General features: G+C 34.3%; 2 protein-coding genes and 1 long non-coding RNA gene across 3 annotated transcripts; 1 reads left to right on the top strand and 2 right to left on the bottom strand.

The window, feature by feature from the left end:
- The first annotated feature begins 4,762 nt into the window (after positions 1-4,762).
- On the top strand, positions 4,763-6,317 carry LOC104245965 (uncharacterized). Its single transcript, XR_011404371.1, has 2 exons — positions 4,763-5,185; positions 5,271-6,317. It is a non-coding gene; the product is annotated as an uncharacterized lncRNA (long non-coding RNA).
- A 3,250-nt stretch (positions 6,318-9,567) lies between these two features.
- On the bottom strand, positions 9,568-14,124 carry LOC104245964 (uncharacterized). The gene is made up of 2 exons (XM_009801675.2): positions 13,791-14,124; positions 9,568-10,912 (listed from the first exon to the last, which is right to left on the bottom strand). The coding sequence occupies exon 2, from the start codon at positions 10,888-10,890 to the stop codon at positions 9,979-9,981; it is 912 nt and encodes a 303-aa protein (XP_009799977.1). The 5' UTR covers positions 10,891-10,912; positions 13,791-14,124; the 3' UTR covers positions 9,568-9,978.
- Positions 14,125-14,750: 626 nt separating this feature from the next.
- Positions 14,751-15,077, bottom strand: LOC138882614 (uncharacterized). The gene has a single exon (XM_070163219.1). The coding sequence runs from the start codon at positions 15,075-15,077 to the stop codon at positions 14,751-14,753; it is 327 nt and encodes a 108-aa protein (XP_070019320.1).
- Between the last annotated feature and the right edge of the window lie 6,507 nt (positions 15,078-21,584).

Genomic DNA, 21,584 nt, shown 5'->3' with positions numbered 1-21,584 from the left:
CAATGACTTTTAAAACTATGACTATTTTTGAATGACCACTTATAAATCTGGCTATTTTTGAATTTCTCCTGGATTTACATAGTAGTTACAGGGCCGATGGAAGACAAATTGGCAAATTAAGGATATTAATTATAGAGATTTAGAGCCCGTTTGGATTAGTTGATTGTAAATAGCTGATAAGCTTGAAATGCTGAAACTAATTTTGAAAATAAGCATTTACGTGTTTGTATAGAAGTGCTAAAACTAATAATAAGCAATTGATGTGTCTGATTAAAAAGTGTTGATAAGCTATTCTTTTGTTAAAATGACTAAAATGCCCTAGAATTTTTTTCAAAAAATTATAAATTAAAAATTTCTTTGTAAAGAAAGAATTAACAACGAATATGGAATGAAGAGAAAGTCAAGAAATTTATTTTGGAAAAAGTATCTTGTGAATTAGAAAATATTATTAAGGATAAACTGGTAAAAGTGTTGGTCAAACTAAAAGTGCTTATAAGCTGAAAAGCCATAAGTTGGGAGTGACCAACTTATGACTTATGGCTGCTTTAGCTTTTAGCCATAAGGTGTTTATAAGCCAATTTGACCAGCTTATAAGCTTAGCCAAACACCCTCTTAATTATCCAAGCTATTCAAATTGCTTCCTCCTCAACTTCACATATGTATCCAAGCTATTTATTAGGCCCGTTTGTCCATTAAAAAAATTCTTTTTTCAAATATGTGTTTGTCCATTAAAATTTTACAAGTTTTTGAAAATATTTCGAAAATGCATTTTTAAAAAACTAGTAAGTGGTTTTCAAAATTTTCAGAATTTTTTTCCCCACTCACAAAATTACAATATTTTTTCAAATGAAATGCATGTCCAAACATAATTTCAAATTCTAAATACCATTTTTCAACTTAACTCCATATACTATTTTTTTTAAAAAATTATAATTTTTATGTCCAAACGCCTAATAAATTACTTTTACACAGTATTTACAAGTACACCAACATTTTAGGCGTACAATTTCACTATTCTAAGGTACTATTTTCTATATTCCCTAGCTCCACTAGACATAAGTTCACCATATGCTATAATATTTGGTGGACGGAGTTACCTAATCTATGCGAAGGGAACTTTGTGCATCGATAAAGTAGTCTTTGTGTGACCTAAGGTCACGTGTTCGAGCCGTGGAAGTGGTCATTTAAGCTTGCATTAGGGTAGGTTGTCCACATCACATCCCCTGGAACGCGACCTTTTTCCGGACCCTGCGTGAATGTGGAATACTTTTTGCACCGGATTGCCCTTTTTAGTTACTTTGTATATGCGCTTATTGGAGGAAGCAGATATGCGATACCACCATTATTAATAATAATAATAATAATAATAATAATAATAATAATAATAATAATAATAATAATAATAATAATAAAGTTATATTACAATAGTACAACTTACGCTGGTATCATAGATATGTAGGTGCAAATTCATCTATTGTCTTTGTCTTGGACTATATTAATGTTATAACTAAAATTGTTTAACAAATATATATTTAAATTATATTCGTACTTATTCTCCTAAAGGAGTAATGGGAACAGTGGATGATAATAAACTTCCGAGGAGTATTGGGTAATGACAATGAAGTTTGCACCTTCCTAGCGGTGACAAATAATATTAGGTGATTTCTTTTATTTGTTTAAGTTTTAGTGTCTAAAATTATATATTCGATATATGTGTTAGTTGAGGTTAACAAGTACTCGGTGAAATAATCGAAGTGCGCGTAAACAATCGGGGTATTCTTGAAGTTACTTAATAATAACAGACAAAACTGTGTTATTTAAGACTCATAAATTTATTTGTTTGTATATGTGCTAGTTGAAGTTAACAAGTACATGATGAAATAATCGAAATGCGCGCAAATTGTGTGGATATTAAAGTTACTTCACAATAACAGACGAAATTGTGTTATTTAAAATACATAAATCTATTTGGTTTTTTCAAGAATACCAACAAAAAAGACCAGATTAATCTCCTTCGTTAATCACACTCGTGAAGCAAAACGACACAAATGTAAATATTTTTTGTTAGAGTAATCCAAATGACTTTTTGCTAAGTAAAAGTAGGGGTGTCAATAGATATTTGAAAACCGGCTAAACCGATCGAACTGTACCGCAGCGAACTGATTTTTAGGTTTCTTTTCAAAAATCCGTAGGTTTTTGTATAAATCTATAATCGTACCAATAATTAGTATAAGTTTTTATTTTCTAAAAATAAACCGAAAAAATACCGAACCGTATGAATAAATTTTATATGTAAGAAATATATTTATATAGTAAGTTTAAACATAAAAAAATATTAATTTTTTCTTTGGGCCTTGGAATTATGAAAACTGTTACAAGCCAACAAGTAATTAAAGACAAAATACTAATTCCTAAAACATATTATGTTACTTCTACTTAAACTGAATTATTTCAAGTATTTGTATTAGCAAGACACAAAGCATTCTAGCGATTATGATTAGCAAGCTACAATGTATTGAAATGTTTCCTTTCATATAATTTAGATTTATTTCTTTGAATATTTAATCTTCTATAGACTTTATTCTTGAGTCCCAATTGGTTAATATCTTTCCATTCGTGCGATTTATATTTTCTTTGCCTTTACGTTGCTCTAGAATAGTTAATGGATCTATATTCTAGCCATCCTTATGTTTTTATTTAATTTATCACCCTTTAAACAGTAAAAATGTCTAGAGAGTTTTGCTAAGTCATATAAAAGAACGTATGTTACTGCATTCTACTGGTGAATTTTACATGACATTTAAAAAAGTACCGAAAAATAACCAAACCATACAGATACCAAAGAGAAACCGACATGATTGGGACGGTTTCGAAAAGTCTAATCTTGGTTATACATAATAGAATAACCGAAAAATTGATATGGTACAAATTTTATAAAATAACCGGCCGAACTGAACATTAACACCCCTAATTAAAAGAATATTAAAGGAGAATTCAAGGGTTTGAGATTGAATTTACTCCCATTCACTCCATCAGTTTACTTACTACTAGCTATTACCTAAATTAATTTTTTTCCACTTCTCTTTCAGTTACGTTTGTCTCCATAAAGATTAAATTTCATTTTGACTCCATTCCTAACCAAAGGTTTCAATTTTGATAGTGAAGTAAAGATCATTTTTCTTATATATATTTTTTAATTCCCACAAAAGAAAAAGATTGAAAAGTTCCATGAAATGGAATTTAATTAAATTATATACCCGTGTAAAAATATTGTACACTATCAAAATAATTTTATCCGATGTAACAAGTTATTTATCATAATGTTTTGTAGGTTATCCATTTCATTTAAGTGTCTTTTTACTGTTGGTATGTATTACTTAAACTTCGCGTATTATATACATTATTTTTTGTATCATTTAGCTTTAAATTTGACTTTAGATGAATTATTTTTGAAAAGATTTTTGAAATCATATTTGTAATTTGTAAATGCATAAATCAGGAAATTAAATTACATAAGGAAGCTCTAAATAGAGAAGTGAAACTCGAGGAAATCTCTTATGATTAATTATTATTTGAATTAAAAAAATAACTTTGCAAATATCTCTCGTATTTGATCTAGCAATATGTACATGTTATAACTTATCAATCTATGAAAAAGATCATATAACTTTAAAAATTAAAAAAAAAAAAAAAAAAAACCATTTCAATTTGGGGTCAGACTTCGTACAAAGTGAGAGAATTCGTACCAAGAATTTGAAAATGATAAATAATAACAGTAAAAATATTGGAAATTCCGTACCACTTGAAGTATCTCCCAAAAAACCTCGTCAATGGACTTACGTGGCACAAATTAAAGACAACATAAAATAATGTCCACTAAAATTCTTTAAATTATTCTAATTTTTATTTAGCTAAAAGAATTGGTCATATTCAACAAAAAATAGTGAGTCCAAAAAAGAAAATGACCCTACGTGCAACTTTCATGGAGGTCTACCTTTTAAAAAGCAAGTAATTTTTAAAAATACAATAGATATAATATTATTTTAATTCAAACATCAAAATCAAACACCATTAGAAAAAACAATAAATACCCTCTTCAAAAATTTTAATTATATTTTATAATTACTGGCCCCTGAAACTCCATATAGCCAGGAAACATCACAATTACTTCAATTCAACTGACCTCCCTTATTTATTGTCCCTCTTTTTACACATTTAAAAAAAATTATTTTAGGGATCAACAAAAAATAAAAAAACTAGGACAATAAAAATTAAACGTTTAACATATTGTGTTACGAACTTTCATCAGTACCATTAGACTATAAGTGTGACTCTAATCTTGTTATTCTTATTTTCACTAGCTAGAGAGTTTTTGCTCGTATAATATAATCTTATTTTTTGAAGCGAGAGTTAACTTAACTATCAAATGAGCTGGGCAGCTCGAATTAGACGAGAGGGAGGAATGTAATTTCTTGCAATACTTCGTGCAAATTCTAGTTAATGACATAATTTTTTAATAACTCACTTGAGGATTGTTTCACATATTTATTTTCCTTCATAATATAAATCTCAAAGTCAAACAATTTTTCTAAAAGTCTCACTTTTGTTTGTGCCAACCACTTCCTCTTCATCTACCCCACCCCCTACCCTCACCCCCCCCACCCCAAATGCTATATATACTTAGTTATGTATCCTCCACACATCTTATACATAGTCATCTAAAACAAGAAAACCTCATTCTTCTTTTGTTTGTACTACTAGTTATAGTACTATCTCTTTGAGTTATCGTTTTTCGTCGCAATAATAACTACGTCTCAATTCAAAACTAATCAAAGTCAATTATATATATAAATTCTCCATATACGTGTTGTCCTTTCTTGTCCCATTTATAGTTAATCTTTGGCTCTTTGCTTCCTTTTTTTTGTCCCATTGATAATTAGTCTTTGGCTCTTTACTTTCTTTTAATTAATACTCCTTTATCATCACCATTACTACTCTACAAGAAAGCCAAACGGTCCCTAAAAAAAAGTACTCCATCAATTTTATAAACTCCATTTAACTTCATATTTGCAGTTACAACTTCGTGAAATGCCTTTTCAATAGCCAATTTCAAGAATCCCCTTAATTCTACCAAAGAAAAATTTGATACTTTTGATCTCTAGGCGGAGATATCTTCAAGATAGGGGTAAAGTCTGCATACATACTACGTTCCGCAGACCCTACTTGTGGGACTATACTAAATTGTTTGTTGTTGTTTTTGTTGTACTCAGGCGGAGATACCTTCGTAGTAGGGTAAGGTCTCTACGTACACACTACCTTCCTCCGACCCCCCTTCGAGGCAGATATTCTCTATACTTATAGAGGGTTAGAAAGCGTCAGTTCTTATATCGAGACGGTAAAGAAAATATCTATCTTGGCAACAAAGCATCAAACACGTCACTGACTGATAGTTTATCTTCCGAATCGGTTAACAAAAACATGGGAAAAGTGAGAGGATTTAGGATTGGAAGGAGACTAGTGAGAGTTTTCAAGTGGTTTATTCATAGGAGAAGAAGGGGAAGAATCAGCTACAAACGGTTAGGATCTTCTAATTATGCAACCAAAGCAATTTCAAAGCTATGTAATTTGGGAAATTTGTTGAAATATGGTGCAAAAGGTCTTAATTTTACAAGGCCGAATTCGGGTTATATTCGGGTCGGGCAAGATTTCATGGAGCAGAAGGAAATGATTGTACCAAAGGGTCATTTGGCTGTGTATGTTGGTGAAAAGGAAGATAATGCATGTAGGGTTTTAGTGCCTGTGATTTATTTTAATCATCCTTTATTTGCTGATTTATTGAGAGAGGCTGAAATGGAATATGGGTTTAATCATTCGGGTGGGATCCAAATCCCTTGTCGGATATCCGAATTCGAGTATGTTCAATCAAGAATCGCCGCCACGGGTGGTGGTGGAAGATGCCGTGGAAGGCGGAGTTGGATGCATAAGTACTAGTACTGGTGAGTTGTGATCAGAGACGAATTTAAAATTTAAAAATATACTATTTTTTTTAACTTTTATGTTTATGGAGAAAGTAGTGTGAGTAGTTTTTGATTCGCTACTTAATTTCCGCTCTGATTATGACGATGTTAAGGTTTGTTATTCTATTTTAGTGATCAGTTCGTTAGTTTCTTTGATCCCACTCGGTCTCTTTCTGTTGCCGGAGGTAGGGAGGCTTAGTTTAATATTTTTTATTTTGTCAAAAAAAAATGTAAAAGATTTGACAGTTATGCCAAAGCTTTAGGGTGTGGATGATATAATATTTGTAGGTATTTGTTGAATTTCTTTTACCTCAATTTACCTGAATTCTTAGAGTAACTTTTTATGTGAAATGACAAAAATAGAATGACTTTTCTTTCACAAAATAAAGAAAGTGACTTTCTTATAAAAAATTTGTTAGTTAAGTGACAATTTGAGTAATCAACTCACTAAATTGACCACGTTATATGACTTCCAGTCTATCCAATTTCTTTTTTCTTTTGAGTTTTCTACCCTCCCTAACAAATGCGACTTTATACCCAGGGCTCGAACTCGAGACCTCTGTTTAAGAACGAAAGAGTTTTATGCTATATGTTATTGTATTTTTTTTCTTTTTGAATATAGAGAAATGGACCAGAGTTAAAGAAATGGAAACAACGTTCTTACGTTCACGTAACCGATCAAAACAATATAAGGTATTGAGGCATTGATGACGACTCTAGCATATGGTTAATTTATTCGTCAGGCGAAGCCAGGAATATTTGTAAGGGTATTCAAACTTGAAAGAAATAAAAAAAATTCCCGACAAAGGGTGTTCAGTGTACGTTGTACACCTCTAAAATCAAATATTTCATCTATATGCACAATGCAATTTTGCGACGAAACTACACTATAACCTTCACGAAGGGGGTTCAAAAAAAATTTTGTAGCTAGTGGGAATTGAACCTATAACCTTATAAAGGTTTTGAACCCCCTTGACCACTAAACTACACTTTCGGGTTGTGTTAAGGGGGTTCAAAACTTAATATATAGAGGTAAAAATCAAATTTTGCCTTATATATACAGTGTAATTTTTCGGCGAAGGGGGTTCAGATGAACCCCTTCCGCTCCCCTAAATCCGCCCCTACTTGCGACTTTCCACTAATATAGGTTCGAATTACCATCAAAGTTTAGGCACGTATAAAATAATAGTGTTTTGCCTATACGGCCTATACTTGAACATTGGTTTTTCATAGTTTTAACCTACTTTACCGATCGCTAAATCACACCCTTAGGTGTCCGTACTGCATTATTTTTCTTTCACCATATGGTTATTTTTATTATTAACCAAAATTATGCTGTATGACAAAGAGAAGAATGTGAAAAATAAAAAAAATAAAACTTTACCCTTCTTTTCAATCTGAATCAGTAACAAAGACATCCACTTTAACAACTTGTTTGGATGGTTGTTACATTATATTGTTATCATTACTTTAATATAACGTTTATTTTGATTGTTACTATAAATTTATTATATTGTATCGTTAAATTCATCGCTATGTAACGACGAAAAATGTCACTTTATAGAATGATGAATTTGGTGTGGTGGCATCGTTTTCTTTTTTTTCTCGCATCTTGCCCTTACTTATTATTAAAATAATCATATTTTATTGTTTATCATAATTTTTTATATAATAATTCTATTCTTTATCCTAATTTTTTCTTAATAATATTGCAAGATTATTCTTCATATTGTTGGTGCTTGACATCATGAAACGACGGCAAAAAATACAGTCTATCAAAATGTTGTATTTATCAAACAATACAATACAATGAAGTATAATACAATACGATCTATTATGAAAACGACATGTAACAATAATCCAAACAAGCAAGCTGTCAATTACTTAATCATGAGAAACTAAACTTTACTTTTCTTTTCACTCTGAATCAGAAACAACTACATCCACTTTAAGCTGTCAATTAATTGAGCATAAGATAACATGGCCAATTATTATTGTAAATATTCTTTTTATAGTACTACCATTCTGTTGTTTTATTCATCACCACTATGCTATAAGACAATGACAATAATAAATACATAAAAACTTTGTTTCACTTTTCTATCCAAATCAGAAACAAACAAATCCAATTTAAGCTGTCAGTTTATCTGATTATGAGACAATTCTGGTACTCTATCACATGGTTGTTTTATTCACCATCTGTTTGCTTTGTGACAATGAGAAGAATGGAAACATACAAAAAATTGAATTATATTCTTTTAAAATCTGAATAACAGACAAGTAAATCAACATTTAAGCTGTCAATTACTTTATAATATGGCCATAATAAATGGAGCATTATTTTTCTTTCTGGTTCTCTTACAATATGATTGTTTTATTCATCACCAGTATGTCATATGACAAAAGAATGGGGGACAAAGGGCAGCCGGTGTACTAAGCTTCCACTATGCGCGAGGTCCGGGGACGGGCCGGACCACAAGGGTCTATTGTACGCAGCCTTATCCTGCATTTCTGCAAGAGACTATTTCCACGACCGGAACTCGAGACCTCCTGGTCACATGACAACAACTTTACCAGTAACGCCAAGGTTCCCTCTTCAAAAATTTTAAAAAGAAAAAGGAGTAATATTTTATTAGAACAGCCCGGTGCACTAAATTCCCGCTATGCGCGGAGTCCATGAAAGGACCGAACCACAAGGATCCATCGTACGCATCCTTACCTTGCATTTCTGCAAGAGGCTATTTCCATCGCTCAAACCCGTGACCTCCTGGTCACATGACAACTTTACCGATTACACTAAGGTTCCCCTTCATTATAAACAAAGAAATTATAGGCATTATTGGTTTTGCATTAGCATTTTGTTTGTTTCATTCAACACCTGTGTGTAAATGATAACAGTAGTGTCCAAGCCAGTTTACTCGTACCTCAATTGTTGCACCGGGGTACCTGCTAAATCCCACCGGCATAATTACCCGATAACTAAAGATGGAAGAAATCATCTGGCAACTTTTCTATGCTTAGATTAAGCCCCTGATATCTCATGATTTTTCGCTCATTTCATTGAGCGCTAGGCAACACTCTTGGATGCAATACCAGTAGGTTGTATAACAATGAGAAGAATGAAAGCATATAAACTTTGCTCACTTTCTCTAACCAGTATGATATGTTAAATATAGAAGTCTTGGAGTTGAAAAGGAATTGAAGCTCTACTACAGTGCATTACACTTAACAATGTTTATTGCCAAACATGGTACAATAGGCCTGGAAACAACTCATTATCTCAAGATTAAGATGACAGAGTAGAGAACATTGCAAAGAAACAAAGTGTAAATGGTTAGTAGACATGGTGTACTTAATCCGATTTGTTGCCCTCTCCACAAATTTCTGGCATTGCATTAAACGACTATGTTGCGCGAACTCTCCAAAATGTTGTTGCACCTGTGTCGGATCCTCCAAAAATGCACTACTTTTGGAGGATCCGACATGCACCCAGGGACATTTCTGGAGAGTCCGAGCAACATAGTTAAAAGAAGGTAAAAGAAACAGATAATGATTAAATTCTCCACTACTTCCAAATTACGAAAGTAATATGGTGCCAACAAACTAGCAAGCAGCAATCCAGAGTGAACATGAGAATGTCAAACCAGACAGAGTACTCGCAGAAATTTATTTAAACGCTTGAAGTTTATGTTGTCCTCTTTATGTGTAAGGATGAAACACCAGAAATACCAACCGCCGAATCACATTTTATCCATGTGAGAATTCAATTAGTCATCAAAAATTCATACCTGTAATGCCAGCTACTGTCTTCACTGGTTAGCATAGATATTAAACTTGCTTAAGACGCATATTCTACAAAGGGATGAATATTCATCCACGCTTTAAACATTGATCTGCTAGCACCAGAAAACAATGGTGGATGACCAACGTTAAAAGAGCTAACAGAGGCGTAAAGGTAATGTCAATATTTACCCCTCCATGAATACCATTTCAATTTCAACTGAAACAACAAAGGGGGAACCCCCAAGATTCCACGTGCCAGCCGCGGATCATATACATCAAACTGCACCCGAGCCAAAGAATCTAAAATGACCTGGGCAGGCACAGCAGGCAAAAGCACGGGGAGAGCTTCAGCTGGCACACTTCCAGCCAATTCTCGAGCCTTCTGCAGATGTGCGTTAGCTACAGAAGCCATTTCAAATACTGCATCACAAAGGGCCTCACGCGAGTCCTTTCTGATCTCTGACTGACCACTTTGTTGAACCAACAATCCATGTTTCTCAGCTACCTTGGCTGGTATATACGAAAACTGATGGTTTCGACTAGCATGGTATGGCAGTGACTTAAGCAGTAAAAGAAGGCCACTCGCCTTACCAATATGTGAAGCAGCATGGTCTGCCGTTGTGGATTTTATACCACCTGCTTGAAGTGTAGAATACAAAATAGTTGATGCTGTGTCCTCAGCATATCGCTCCAATTCTTCAACAGTCTTTGGAATTTCATTACTTTCCCGTTTTGCATCATTTATTCGAGCTTCAACAGCTCGTTTCAGCCAACTTTTGCTAACCTTGTGCTCAGACACCACAGAAGTGAGGGCCTGAGCTACTGGATGCTCAATCACCTGGTTGGAATAGATCTTGTCCAAAGCTTCTTGCCACCACAGCAAGCGCATAAGACCAATTCTAGGATCAGATGCAACATCCATAGCTCGGGACGTCTCCACATTGAAAGCTCGGAGCGCAAATGCAGCCTTCCGCATGTTTGTAGGAAGTTCAAGAAGGCAAAGGTAGTGATGATAATCATAACTTCGTACTTGCTGCACACAATAGGATAAAGCAGCTCTTATACCACCAGATGAGGAAGCTCCATTCATTTCAATCTCTAGTGTTCTCCTCCTACAGAAATTAGTATGACAAGTACAGAAATCAACGACATAGCATCAAGCACAGATGAAACTACTAATTTAGGGAAGGGAGAGGACCAAGGAAAAAGACTTTTTCAGCAAGAAAATACAAATGAAAAGGAAAAATGGAACTGACTTATACCAATACACATACATACAAATTAACTTGGCATGACATGGAGGACAGGCAATACACGAGTATGACAAGTCGATATGTGCTTCAAGAGACCTTAAAGGGTTTCTGGAAAAACTATTTGGCTTTGAATTGTTTTCCAATTCATCAAAAAATTGTTTTATAAAAGAGTTATTAGACAGTGGACAATAACCAGGGTTCAGCATAATTTCTTGTTTCTTGCATGAGGAAAAAAAATTATTGTCAACCTTTCGCTGCTGAAATGTATAGCTGGGAAACAGGTATATTGGGATTCTGTGTGGGGTAGGTTTAAATGGTTATGAGGAAACAGAATTAAATGCAAACCTGTCCATTCTAAGTGGTGTCTTAAGAAAATGCATAAAACAGCAACTAAGGAGAACATAGAACAGTACATGGAGAGGACTACTAGTACACAGATCGCAAAAGGCCCTATTTTCCTCTCTCTTTTTTTTCTTTTCATCTCTAAAGCCAGATTCAAAGGAGCAACTGCTTCTAGCTTCAATCGCTTTACGACTCACTATGTTCTTCCAAATCGCATCCTTTCTCCAATTAGAAGCCTAACACATCATTTCGCATCGCCCAGGAACTTTAAGCGTGGAACAACACTATTAATAATACTATTTCTAAGGATAATGAACACGAATAAGTTTAGTAGGGAGTAGAGAGGACACAGGACAAAACACAAATTGATCCAATTCTAAGAAGGCTTAAACAGACTTTTCCTAATCTATTACTTAAAGAAGAAGTTAAAGTAAAATTTCTTGAAGCATTAACGGGGTGTGAGGTCTTCCTCCCCCACAAAAAGAGAACATAGTCAACAACAACAACAACTACCCGTATAATCCCACTAAGTGGGGTCTGGGGAGGGTAGGATGTACGCAGCCTTACCCCTACCCTGGAAGGGTAGAGAGACTGTTTCCAAATGACCCTCGGCTAAAGAAAGTGAAGGAAGCCCTGATAGCAAGTGATAGCAAGACAAATAGTTAGAAAACTAAATCGGCGATAACAACAAAGAATAGCAAGATAGTACCGATAACAAGTAATATTAAGATAGTATATTTAGACAGATAAGTCCAAGGCAGCACACGAGAATATGACGAAGTCCTGCTAGCAAACTACGGAATTACCGAAGGTCGGTAGTAATAGAACAAGACACGCGGCTATAGCAAACTAAGGAAAAAAGGGTACCATACTAGCACTAATACTATCTGTCACACCTCATTTTTCCTAACCCGGAAGGAGGGGTATAAGGGAGTTTTTTTCTAATTTAAGTGACAATCGAAACGGGATTATTTATTCAAATTCAGAGTCACCACTTGGGATAATTTATGGTGTCCCAAGTCACCGGTTTAAAATCCCGAATCGAGGAAGTTGACTCTATTTACGGTCTATGAACACAGAAATCCAAGTAAGGAATTCTGTTAACCCAGGAGGTGTTAGGCATTCCCGGGTTCCGTGGTTTAGCACAGTCGCTCAACTGTTATTATTGGCCTATTTATTTGATTTTAAAACATCTTTGAAACTTATGTGCATTTTATTGCTTTTAAACCGCTTTTAATAATCCAATTGTTATACAACTAATTATTGATTAAACGTTTGTGAATCATGTCACGGGAACCGTACCCACAATCCACAACGTGCTTATTTTATTAAAATGATTAAATTGTGGCCGGGTCACATAAATGTACCCCGGATTTTAGAAATTAAGTGTCATAACTATGTCACGAGAACCGTACCCGTAGCTATGACAATTAATTAATTGACGCGCCTAAAGCAAGCTACGAGAGTTCAAGGCATTTTTCTACATTAGTTAGGATATCGATGTGAAGGCCATAGACTAGGTGATTGGATGACACACCTCAATTTTATTAAAAGAATTGTATTTCACTAAAGCAAACTAAGGATGCTCCTATTTAAATTTAATTTGAAATTAGGTATCACGACTACGCCACAGGAACCGTACCCGTAGTCACGATGGTTTATTATTAATCGCGCCTAAAGCATATTAGAGCGAAGTCGTAGAATGGATGTGCCTCTAACATATATGATATGGTGCACCTTCACGATCTAACAAGCGTGAGAGCCAAAAGTTCCATTCCAAGTACTAAAGGTTTTATAAATTTGGACTCGCTCTGTTACTGAACTCCAATCAAGCAAAACTTTGCATTGGAATTGCCAAAACATGCGAAGAATAAGCAACATTGCCTTTCACCAAATAGATGATATGCGCATTCATCCTTCTGTACTTCATAAAATCAATTTTATTTTCATTCTTCATACTCATCTGCCCATTTGGTCATTTGACTCACCTTGCCCAATTGTCCTTAATATTGAAACATCATTTAAAAAAAAAACTCAAAAGTCCCAAATTAATGTCAAACCCCAAATCTGGTTCCTTGTATCCCTTATTATCTACTAATCATAAAAGTCCAAAACTCAATTCTTAGTCCCCAACCCAATTTCAGTAAGCTCAAACAACGAACTTCAAGTTTATTATCTAATAACGAAAGCTAACGAAATGTAATGCTAATAAACAGTAATTCTACATCAATTAACATGAAACATGAATTGATATCAAGGCTAACAACATCCAGTAGTCAACAAAACAGGGAACAACAAAATGGGTAGAGCTTTATCAAATCAAATCATCTATAAATCCGCTGAATTAATCACAACCACGAAGACAGTAGAAGAGAAGAAAGTGAGCGAAACGGACCTCGAACTCCGAGAATTCAGCCGTGAAACAATAGCCAAAAAAAACAGGCAGAAACTGTGATTAGAACTGCGAGCAGTAACGGGAACCTCGACTCGGCATCGCAAATCAATCGAACTTCCAACGAGAATCCAGAAGAAGAAAGAAACCTTTATTTTTGCATTTTTCTGATCTTTGAAATAAATTAAGAAAAATGAAAGAACTGAATTTTTGTATTTTTACATCTTCTCTATGGAATTGAAAGGAAAACTGTACGGAAAATCCAAACACTGAGAACGAAGCCTCCTCTGTGAAGCTCGTTGGGTGGGGGGTGGGGTGGGGGGTCTGATGAAGAAGACGACGACCGGGGGGGGGGGGGGGGGTCTCTTTTGGAGTTATCGGCGTTTCTCTATCTGATAGTTCTAAGGTCTATTATATTTTGTGTATTTTTAGCTCTCAGGTCCCTAGGTCTATTTATATTTTTTGTATATTTTGTCAATTATTCCTTGGGGTCTTTTTATTTATTTCTTGTTTCCAAGAAGAGTCAAGAACGATCCCTAGGGTTAGCTTAATGAGTATTGGGTATTGGGTTTAATGGGTTAATCCGAATTGGGCCTAAAAATGGGTCGTTTGAACCCAAATTTTGTTCTTTCTCCGCGAACGAGCCTACAAAATACGATCTCATTTATTAATTAATCCTACGTAAGTAAAATAACTATTAAAATAAGACTGAACGTTAAAACAAAACTATTTTTGGTATTTTTCAAGATTAAAAATGACTACAAAATATTAATGAAATTATTTTTTTGTAATTTTCGTTTTCTTGTAATAAAATAAAGTAAATGAGTAAATGAGTTGAAATAGCTATATTAGGCCTAAATTAAATATTTACGTGCTAAAATATGAAAAATCTTGGGGAGGGTCAAAAATCACATGTCTACACTATCGAACTAAGGAAGACACAGGGAAACGCTCCGCTACCTACTAACCTTCCACCCTAATCTTCCACCTCCCACCCTTTCTATCTAGGGTCATGTCCTCGGTCAGCTCAAGCTGCGCCATGTCCTGCCCGATCACTTCACCCCAAGACTTCTTAGGTCTATCTCTACCCCTCCTCTCACCTCTCAAGGCCAACCTCTCACATCTCCTGACTGAGGCATCTGTGCGTCTCCTCTTAACATGCCCAAACCACTTCAACCTTGCCTCACGCATCTTTGCCTCCACAGGGGCCACACCCACCTTGTCTCGAATAACTTCATTCCTAATTCTATCCAATCTAGTATGCCCACACATCCATCTCAACATCCTCATTTCTGCTACTTTCATATGCTAGACATGTGACTTTTTGACTGGTCAATACTCTGCCACATACAACATAGTCAGTCTGAAAAAAGAGAACATAGTCACTCTTATGAAACAGAATAGAAGAGGAATGGTACTTATTTGATGAGCATTACAGGTTGCAAGACATTTTACTTCCAAATATTTACCACAAGGACAACGGAAATCCAATATACGACACTCTAGGCAAATCCCACTGTCACACCCATTTTTTACAACCTCACTAACCCTTTTAAATAAATAAAAAGATTTGTAAAGCTCAAAAGGTTTTTCAATTATGAAAGTGACAAAGGATTGTGTTTCAAAAGATATTTCATAGTCGTCACCTGACATTGATTTCGGTGTGTCAGGTCACCGTTTTCAAAAATGATTTTTCCTTTAAAACACTTTGGACTCCAAAACTAAGTCCGCACCAGAGATTTGGGTAAGGGAATTCATTTGACTCGGAGAGAAGGTGTTAGGCACTCACCGAATCCCGTAACTAGTACGGTTGCGTACATGATCAAGTTGGCTTTTAAAATAATGGAGGTAATAAACACAAAAAATTGGAAAATTAACACATAAGAGGCTCGAGGTCGTCCCCACCTAATAAAGAAAAATAAAACAAGAATAAAACACTACAAGTTCTACTTTAGCCTCCAATTACAAAATACTACGGGGCATTTCCCGAAATAAAATATATACAAATCCTTCAAGGAATTCCCCGGATGAATTTAACTAAAGAAACGACCTCCCACCTCAAAACTAACAAAAATCTTAAAGTTTGCCTACCCAGGTGATGACGAACTTAGGTAAAAATTGCACGGGGCGCCCTATTTGGTCGCCCCCATTTAACCTATACCCATTTTTTAAAAACTTTTAACTTGTACACACTTTTTAAACAACTTCAGTCCCCTTTCTCCTCATCTTTCTCCTCCTTCGTTTTCTTCTTCTTTCTTCTTGCAAACAACCACAAACGTTCACAAACTGTCTGATAATTGAATATTTGAAGGAAACTATCACAAACGTTCAAGAAAACTGTTTATTCCTATTTCTATGTATTTCTATGTAGTTGAATAGTTGAATACTTGAAGGAAAAATGACGAAAAGACTCCTTTTAGATTTACATGTAAATTCAGGCTTAGCAAGGCATGGATTCAGTGAGTAAAGGATCAGTTTTAGGTGGAGCTCTGATTTATAAAGACTTAGTTTGTTAGCAGCTTCAACGGCAATATTTTGAAAGAAAACCAACTACCTTAAGAGCTGCAATTGCTAGAACACCTGAACCAGTTCCATAGTCCAAGATCTGCTTCTCATTGAAGACATGGGAAACATTGTTCAACAATGTATCGTCCTATTCGATGAGTCATCAGTTCAACTAACTTAACAGACACAATTTCTGAGCAATAGTTGGCCAAAGATTTCTTTTTAAGGTTTTTGATCGACTTGTGAAGTTTGATAGAGAAGGAATATTTAAGGTTCTTTATTAGATACCCATATTGGAACTCTCAAAAACTTCAGCTCTAGAGCTGAAGTTCGATAGTTACAAACAAAAACTTCAGCTCTAGAGCTGAAGTTTGACAGTTACAAAACAAAAACTTCAGCTCTAGAGCTGAACTTCAGGCCCGGCTACTAGAATGGTGAAGTTTTGCGTGATTGTCTTTGCTACTTCAGCACCGTATGCTGAAATTATGCGAAAAAGTGGTACACTTGCAATTTTTTTGCAAAGCAGACACAAGTTAAAACGTGACACAAAAAGCGGGTATATATGCAAATACCCCCGAACTTAAGCATACTACTGTTGACTCAATAGAATATAATAATAACAATTGAAATCATACGAAGCCCAAATACCATGAAGTTTAATCCCTAACAAGCCACATGGCTCAAATCCTCTTTTCAATTTCCAGTACCCCAAACCCCAAGGCCCCTTTTAACTCGTTAACTGTTCAACCATCTTAATTGCTTAGTAAGTAAATTCATTCTTGACATCAAATAGATTAAGCAGATAAGACAAATCATCTATTAATCTAGAACAAGACAAAATAACAGAGAGTTTCATAAATCAAATTCACTATCAAATAAAGCAATTAAAAGATTTCAAGTTAGAGAAGCGTGAATGGACCTTTGATGTCTAACTCGACCAAGCAGGAGCCTTCAATCGGAGATGGCAAACCGTGAATGGACACCTCAATTGGAAAACCTCACTGCCTCGACCACGCCTCCAATTTCGCCGGAATACTCCACTTATAAAGTCCATTCCATTGTGTTAAAGCCAACTACTTTCATCTCTTGATTTTGTGTTTTCCTAAAACATGGGAACAACAATGTAATCTCGCAACGATGTACTCCTAATTTTCTTTTGGAGTGTACTGGTTTTTCTATGAAGAAAAAGTATGGTCACAAATATTTTTTAGTAACAAATAAAATTGCTATTTGTGGCGAATTGGATATGTGTCTAGGGTTCTTGGTTTTGTCTCTTGGTTGGAGGGAAATCAGTGTTTCAAGTTAAGGAATGAAGATTGATTTTTGGGAAAGTTGTGGGCGGCTCGTTGTTGAAGATTATTGCCGGACGTCCGGCGAGCTTGGTGGCGTGTGGCTAGCGGCTGAAGGGTGGTGTGCAAGGCTGGTTTTTAGACTGAAGGGGGAAGGGGAGGCGGGTTGGGGCTGCTACGACTCTACAGGGTTCAGGGGTGTTCTCTAGGGTTTTTTGTTGTAGTGTCTAGGTTCATTGGAGAAGATGAATACTTAAGGTTTTTATGGGTTTAGGGTGTGGGTTGTCTAACTTGGGCCTCTTGCAAGAATTCAATTTGGGCTAAAACATTCTACAAAATTGGGCTAAGAAAAGGCTAAAAATTTAATCTACTTCTAAAATTACTTATAAGAAGATACAAGTAAAACTAAAAATTAAAGTTGAAATTATATTAAACTATTATATTTAAAATATAACTAAAAATTGAAGTTGAAACTATTTTTGGTATTTTCAAAGATTATATTAAAATAAAATAGGTTCAAAGTAACATATCCTTCTAAAAATATCTAATACGTGAATTAAATAGAGAAATATGAAACTATTTTTGTAATTTTCAATTTTTATTCTTAAAATAAAGTAAAAGAGTCAAAGCTAGTTAAAATAACGATGTTAGACCTAAACTAAATATCTAAAAACTAAAATGTGTAAAAACTCGGGGAGGGTAAAAAATTACATGTCTACACCCACATCGGTAAAACACGGAAGAGAAGTTGGGTATTATAAGGAAGCAAGTCTTAGACCCTAATGATGCACTCTAAAGCTGTGCATGTATAGGTCCAAAAAGCGGACAATATCACTGGTGGACTGGGCTGTTATAGAACGCATCAGAGCCACTCCGCGTGCAACACCTTGGGCATGGGGCAAACCTCAGTGTTCAACTGCGTTGAGGAAATTCACATCTTTGAGAAGGTGGTAGAACAAACCTCAACGGGAACGCTGAGTCCCTATGGAGGTGTGTACATGTAATGCCCTAGGCAAATCTCACGTCGGCAAAACACATAAGATATGTTGTGTATATAAGGAAACAAGCTTAGATACTATTGACATATTTTAAAGTCGTGCGGACCTCGGCCCAAAGCAGACAATACCACTAGTAGGTTGGGTTGTTACACTATAATACAACAAAACATGAGTTTTATGACCTCAAGAATGAATGTGACAATAACACAACCATCAAACTGTACAATCACACTTGAATGGGCAATGCTTGCAATGAAACCAGGGGTGGTTCAAGGAGGAGGCTGGTAAAGCCTTTGCTTTAGGCTCCCTAAATTTTGGGGCCCCAAAAATATTTTTAATTGTGGGTTTACTATTTCGCTTAGACAATATTGAAGTTTATAGAAAAAAATAATACTAAACCTTATAAAAATGAAAAGAAAGACTATCTATTTTTTAACAACAGAAATATTTTAGAACTTTGAATTAAGATACTCAAATCTTCATATTGATAAATAATATTTTTTTACAATGAGATCCATGGTAACCAAATGTAAATATGTGGCTAACATCTTATTAACTTGAATTTTTTTTACCAATGGGTATATTAATATTATATTTTATAAGATAACTACACTATAGACAAAAAGAAAGAAAAAAAAGGAACAAAGGTAATATTAATACTATATTTTGTAGGTAACTATATTATAGACAAAAAAAATCAAGGCCCCGTACTAAAATTTGGCTTTAGGCCACGAATTTTATTAAGACGTCTTTGAATGAAACTATGCAACCAAAAATTGGAATTGGGAGCTCAACAAAAAAAAATCCAATTCTAGGATCAATTTTATAGATTGTTGCTTAATTGTTGGATTCAAACAACCATGCACACCCCCGACTAACTTCATGCTCAAGAAACAAAAGGATAGTTATGCTTCACAACAGTGAAAAAGTTTTTTCTCCTATTGAAAAACAAAAGAAATGGTTATACAAAATTTGATCTATTATACGATTCAACATTTCATCTTTTGTCCTACAAAGAATTCAGTAATCATATTCCTAGTCACTTATCTAGCAAATAGCAAGTGAAAGAACTCTAATAAATGCAAAAATTCTATATATTTTAGCTCTAATTTCAGATGCTAACAAGATATAAAGAGGGAGCAATTCATCTAAGTTTTTAAGAGCTTAAAATCAAGTATAGCTATCCCAAACAATTAAGTATACCTCAGACAGTAATCACTAAAAATCACAGGGGAAAAAAAAGAAAAATAATTTTTGACACAATTAGAGAGAAAAAGGGAAACATACAATTTGATTTCGTCAGTGGAAGAGAACGTAAGAAGTTCCAGAGGACACAGAGAGGAGTTGTGTTGGCAAGATTTTGAAAGTGGTGGTGTTGTTAGCCGATGTGTGGCCTTCTTTTCAGAAATGGATCTCTCTCAAATGTCGAAGAACAAGATGCTATGGACTTTGGTCAACTTGTATTGTTTTGGGCTCATTTTTCTTCAACTATTGCATTTTAAGAAATATGATACTTTTGGAAAACTTACACAAATGTCTCAAATAAGTCTCAACTTACCAATCTCTAGCCATTAGTTATAGACTTACCAAAACTAGTCAAATACATAAAAAATTAAAAAATAAATAAATATGGTTTTTTCTCTCAAAGAATCACATGCAAAAGTCTTCTTCCATATTTTTAAGCGTGATTAGCAACATTAGATGCAAGACGGAAAGGAAATTTCATGAATGAGGTAGCAAATAAGGTGATGAAATACAAAAAAAAAATTATGAATTGGCCAAATATCTAAGCAAAAAAGGAATTTTTTCAATGGGTATAGTTGAAATTCATTGAAAACATATAAATAAGTCAATACACAAAATTTAAGGAAGATTGGATATGATTTGGATTGGTTTTGTATCAAAATTCGTTATTAAATCGAGTTCAAAAAATTCTTCTGCGACACACATGTATCAAACATGTATCACACATGTATCTCACATACAGGTATACATGGATATACATATGATACACAATTGATACAAATATGATACATATGTGATACACAAATGATACACAGTGTGATACACATATCGTTTTTTTTTCTTGTTCAGTTTTTACTTCGAATTTTCAATTCAAACCACCTCAAAACTTCACCAAATCATCCCAAAATTGAGATTCAAGCTCCTTAAGATGTACACAATCTGTTCTAATAACACTCACTCAAAAGAAAAGAAACAATTGACCTTTTTTTTTTAATGCAAATAGCTAATTGGCTAATATTAGTAATATTTTATGAATTGGTCAATTTTTGTAATGAACTACTTATAAGTGGACATAGCTGGTAGTTTCCCGATACTTTTTGGGGTGCTTTTAAATTTGGGAAAATATCGGGTTGTGTCCATTTATAAGTAGCTTATTATAAAAATTGGCCAATTCATAAAATATTACCAATATTAGTCAATTATTTATTTATAGCAAAAAAGTTATTTTTTTGCTTTCTTTTAAGTGGGTGTCATTAGAATAGATTGGGTACATCTTAAGGAGCTTGAATCTTAGTTTTGGAATGATTTGGTGGAGTTTTGAGGTGGTTTGAATTGAAAATTCGAAGTACAAGATGAATATGAAAAATTGACATGTGTATCACACTGTATATCACTTGTGTATCAAATATATATCATATTTGTATCAAATATGTATCACATGTATATCTATGTATACCTGCGTGTGAGATACATGCATGATATATGTTTGATACATGTGTCGCATAAGAACTTTTTGAACTCGATTTTAACTACGAATTTTGATACCAATTCAGTCCAAATCACCTCCAATCGTCCTCAAATTTTGAATATTGGCTCATCTATATGTTTTCAGTGCATCTCAACCATACCCATTGAAAAAATACTTTTTTTCTTAGATTTTTGGAAATCTTGTATATATTGGGATTTTAAGTATATGATATGCTTAAAATAGGGTGAATGAGAAATGAAATTTTTTAGTGAAATCTTAAGTTTCCCCCATT

The sequence above is a fragment of the Nicotiana sylvestris genome, chromosome 12, assembly GCF_000393655.2.
Source record: "Nicotiana sylvestris chromosome 12, ASM39365v2, whole genome shotgun sequence".
Classification (NCBI taxonomy): Eukaryota; Viridiplantae; Streptophyta; class Magnoliopsida; order Solanales; family Solanaceae; genus Nicotiana; species Nicotiana sylvestris.
The sequence above is the reverse complement of the archived record's forward strand: the minus strand, read 5'-3'. Positions and strand labels throughout refer to the sequence as shown.